Source organism: Diabrotica virgifera, chromosome 7 (assembly GCF_917563875.1).
Source record: "Diabrotica virgifera virgifera chromosome 7, PGI_DIABVI_V3a".
Classification (NCBI taxonomy): Eukaryota; Metazoa; Arthropoda; class Insecta; order Coleoptera; family Chrysomelidae; genus Diabrotica; species Diabrotica virgifera.
In genome coordinates this window covers 12,397,047-12,402,167 of record NC_065449.1, presented here as the reverse complement: position 1 = coordinate 12,402,167, position 5,121 = coordinate 12,397,047, and the positions used below count along the sequence as shown (strand labels likewise).

At 37.5% G+C, this 5,121-nt stretch overlaps 1 protein-coding gene across 1 annotated transcript; it reads right to left on the bottom strand.

Moving 5' to 3' along the window:
- Positions 1 to 204: 204 nt before the first annotated feature.
- LOC126888030 (nucleolar protein 58-like) lies at positions 205 to 861 on the bottom strand. The gene has a single exon (XM_050656035.1). The coding sequence runs from the start codon at positions 859 to 861 to the stop codon at positions 205 to 207; it is 657 nt and encodes a 218-aa protein (XP_050511992.1).
- Between the last annotated feature and the right edge of the window lie 4,260 nt (positions 862 to 5,121).

Genomic DNA, 5,121 nt, shown 5'->3' with positions numbered 1-5,121 from the left:
GCGCATCCTCGTAATCATTCAAGAACGGTTTTGTATCGAGTTGGAACAAAACCAGATGATTTTCAGAATTTCATCACTTCATCAGGAGGTTTAAGGACGCCATCAGTAGATCAGTAGGCGAGGGTCGCCATCAGTAGGTCTCCTGAAATTTCAGGAGGTCTGAGAACACTGACCTCGACCATGAGTTGTTCAAGTGCCGCTACACTATCCTGGAGGCGTTTCAACTTTGATCTGGTATTGAAGTTGGGTATGTGTTCCCCTTCCTCCGAGCTGCTCGTTTCTGTTCTCTTGTCTTGTTTTTCTTGATCTATGCTTTTGCCATTCATCGTCGGAGCTGCTTCCGCTGTCCGAGCTGCCCGCTTTCCTTTCTTCTTCTTTCATATTTTCTTTCCTTAGAATATCCTTCGTCTTATTTTTTCCGTCCCTTTGTCTGTTCTCTTCTCCCTCTTTCCTCTTCCTGTTCTCTTTCTTTCTTCCTCTCTTGGTTTGCTGTTTCTCTATTCCTTCCCTGTTTTCCCTCTTCTCTGTCTTTCTTTCTTTTTCTTCCACTTCTCTCCTCCAGCTTTTCTCCCCTCGAGTTTCATCCCTTTCTTTTTCTCCCCTCTTTAGATTTCTCTTTCGCTCCCTATGCGCTCTTCCGCCTTTGTTGTTTTTATTTTTTCGTCCCATCGTTCTTCTCACGAGTTTTGCCGTGCTGATCGGTCCAGTGGGGAAGTGCTCTTTTGTCCCGCTAAGGCCGTGTTCCGTCATCTCCCTTAGGCATTGCTTGTAACCCACTATGTTACCCCTGGGCCATGCACCCTTTCGGCACGATGGTGTTACACCTTGAGGTTGGGGTGGCGGTGTATTAGGATGGTGCATAGCCGCCACCCCTATGCATATCCGTTTGTTTTCAGTGGTTTCCTCCACTGATTTTTATATTCGTGAATGTTTGGGTATCAGGACTTGTATGACGGGTAGGGGTGAGTATTGTATGATAGTTTGGGATTTTTACTATTACACAGGGACAGGTTAGGAGCTGGGTTAAAGGTCAGCGGACAGCTGCTCCAATTTGTCGCATTTTACTATGAGCAGGAAAAGCTGTGAAGGGAAAGAACAGAAGATGGAAATATCTAGAGGAGGCCTATGGTCAACAATGGACAAATCAGAGCTAAACGATGAGTTGCCGTTGTTATTATCTTTTCTTTCTTTATTTTATATATTTATTATATCCATTTCATCTGATCCTGTATTTAAAGTTACCCATAAGTATTGTATTCATTTGTTTGTTTTATTGAGTTGTTATTTATTTCCAGATCTTCTCCAAATATAGATAACATTACAGTTTCTCTTAGTATATTGTTGCATTTTCTCATGGATCTCTTATATTTTGTATTTATATGCATTTCAATTATGTCAAGTGAAACTGCTCATGTTGTTCGGTATTCATATTTTTTAAACTTGAATTTTTTCCGATCCCTTAATACAAATGTTAATTATTTTTGATTACTTACGCCGTCTATGGTCGCCTCTTTTCTTGTCTTTGCTCATTGCATGTAAGAGTGGAAGAAGGAAGAATTTTCAATCAATAATTGTTACGGGCTCGGCTCTATATACACACATACATCGCTTGATGCATACATTATTCGAGGCTCTTCTCTTCTTTATCCATCCCCACCTTGACGATGAATTAAAACCGTTTCGTCTCTTTCTCTCTTTCTTTACGCGGCGCTCAGCGGGATATTGGGAATGACGGCTCAGACGACTATTTTGGATTTTACTTTTTTGGTTGCTTTTAATCGGTTGTGTATGGTTTTGGAAACAACTTGCTCCATTGGGATATTCTTAATACTGTTATAACGTATCTACACTCTACCTGGTGTTGAGAAAGAGATATAAACTCGAATTATGTATGCAAAAGACCTTAAAGTAGACAAAATATTTTATTAAGTAAAAATGAATAACCATTTTCAATTTCGTTGCAGTACGAAACTACAGCCACATCATTATTCCAGTTCAATCAGAGAGTGCAGTAAGCACCTCTACCGGTTTTGAAACTTATTAGTCTCTCATCAGGAGGTACATATGCTGCTCTCTCTGACCCAACTAGGACAAAACCCGGCGTGCAGTCACGGATTGCAACGAATGAAATGGCAGGGATGCCCTAGCGGCAACTGTTAGCAAAATACTAAGTTTTCAATCTAATAGCACATAAAACAACACCAAAAAATGTTACTCTACATCCTACCAGATTGAAAACAATGGGAACCTTCTCTGGTAACACCTCCGAGGCTTCTACAATTTGCAAGCAATAACGGATGCTGAGACTAAGGAAGACGTGAATTATAAATTGTAAAATTCCCTCATCTTCCTTAGTCTCAGCATCCGTTATGGTTTGCAAATTGTAGAAGCCTCGGAGGTGTTACCAGAGAAGGTTCCCATTGTTTTCAATCTGGTAGGATCTAGAGTAACATTTCTGGTGTAGTTTTATGTGCTATTAGATTGAAAACTTAGTCTTTTGCTAGCAGTTGCCGCTAGGGCATCCCTGCCATTTCGTTCGTTGCAATCCGTGACTGCACGCCGGGGTTTGTCCTAGTTGGGTCAGAGAGAGTAGCGTATGTGCCTCCTGATGAGAGACTAATAAGTTTGGAAACCGGTAGAGGTGCTTGCTGCACTCTCTGATTGAACTGGAATAATGATGTGGCTGTAGTTTCGTGTTGCAACGAAATTGCAAATGGATATTCATTTTTGATTTACATGTTTACTCTGATTTGAGTACGAAAGGAACCATTCTCGTTGGAACTTTACCGCGCTGAGCAGATGGGACCTGTTTCCGTACCTCTATCGACCATCTATCAGAAAACAGATCATGCTAGTTTGCAAGATTTAACTTCCACAACTGACTGCCCCGTCATAGAAAATGTTTGCTGGACACTAATTCCCTTTTAGATAATGAAGAGTACTAAACAGACTAAGATGCATTTCACGATGCGCTAGTAACCCAAGAAGGTGGGAATTCCAGGAGTCTGAAGATATTAACCATCTAAAGAGTCTCCAGATTATGATAAATTATACAAGATAAGACCATTGATCACTAAAGTGAATGAAGTCTGTTCTACAATTCCCATTGAAGAGTTTTTAACAATCGATGAGCAAATTGTTCCTCCCTTAGGAAGAAGCAGTCTCCAAAAGTACTGCTTGAGACTGCAAAAAAACCGAAAGAAATACAAAATTTTTGGTTTATCTAATACCTCAGGCTTAATGTATTAATTTAAAGAGTTTCCGTTTCAATAATTTCGCTTCAGAGTTGTGGCTGCATAGCTTCACTGAAGATGCATGGAATGCTGAAATAGCTATACTATGGAGATGGTGGTCCAACTCTGAGTCGAATAAAAACAAAAACTGCCTTTATTATTTTTCATCTTTACTCAGAATTGAGTATTTAGAAACTGTCTTTCGGTTCTTTTCCTTGACGGAGAGAAGGTAAATGCGTGGCCAAAGTGTCCTATCTGCTTTCTCCTATTTTCGTCGTCTCTTGTGCTTATATATTGTAAAAGCCAGAGATACAGGATGCAGCCAGAAAGCAGTTTATTAACGAAAAGTCTTGGATTTAAAATATTGTTTATTATATTTTTATTTCAATTATTCTAATTGTTTAAAAAGTAGTAAACTTTGTATCTAGGGCTTTTCGTTGTCTTCCTCGTTTTGTGAGAGATGTCGCTAGATTGCGTCTCAAAAAGTGGAATCATTGTATCGCGATGGTTTCCCTTAAATAGGCAGGGTTGTTAATATTCGCTTCAGAGTTGTGACTGAATAGCTTCACTGAAGATGCATGGGATGCTGAAATAGCTATATGGAGATGGTGGTCCAACTCTGAGTCGAATAAAAACAAAAACTGCCTTTATTATTATTAATTTAAAATTTATACAGAGAAAGAACATCATCATTTATTAAACATTGGTTCAGTTGGTAATGTGGTCCTCAAGTTATCAAAGCTTATTTCGAAACGTCAAAATTATAAATTGACAATCGGTTCAAAAGCATCAACTTGCAGTTAGAATTAGCAAAGAATGGTATACCTACAGTTTGTCGGGACTACAAGGTAAATAGACTCACTGGCTGTGAGTCTATATCAGTCAAAGAAATGAAAAAACAAGGGAGACATTGAAAAAAAAAACAAACATGTTTGTTTTGTTGTTATTTTTTAAACCCTGTAGATTTAAGTAATTACTGTATATTCTAATTGAAAAAAGAAAGGAACAAGAAAAAAAGAAAAAAAAAGAGAAAAAAAAACAGGTTTATGTCTTAGCGTAGTAAAAAAACAATAAAAAATAGTAATAAAAAAAAGAAATTAAAAATATAATAAAAAAAATAAATATTTACAAAAAAAATATTTACAACCAAAACAGTGTATTATTTAGATAATCATTGTAATATGTTAGTTTGTTATGTATTTAGAGTTAGAAATACAGAAATAATTCCTCTGATTAAAAAAAAAAATGTTTGTTTTTAAAATAACAAAATGTCTGGCTAATTGGCTCGGCCAAGGCCATCAAATTCACACACAAAAAAAAGATTGAATTCAGGAACAAACAGCTATTGTCGATGTTGTTTCCTTGTCTATGGTGAAGTAGTATGATAGCAAAGATATTACTGCTATAACAGTACATTAGATTGTACATAATCCATTGTTCTATACAAGAAGAGTACAAGAGGCGTTGATTTACTAGATTCGCTTATTGCCTTATAGAGAATAACGATTAGGTCCAAGAAGTGGTGTCAGAAATTATTCTTTTAGTTTGTTGACATTATGGTTGTTCAAGCATGGTTTTTACTGTAGAAGGGATTGCAAACACAGAAGTACCGTGCAACAGCATATAGCACCCATTCCTTGCGAAGAAGTTAAAAAAATGGGTCATTCATTGGCCCACATATTTTGAACGAAAAGTGTTGGGAATAGTTATTTATGAAACAGTTCGTGAAGTATGCTTTTTGCGAACGCACGCGATGTTTAGAGCACGAGCGACAACGGAGCGAGTGCTATACCTCGCGTAAGTCCACGATAAACACATAAAAAACTGTAACTCTTCGTCACTGAAATTCATTTCTATTCTACAATTTTTAGAACTTTGACATTTAAAA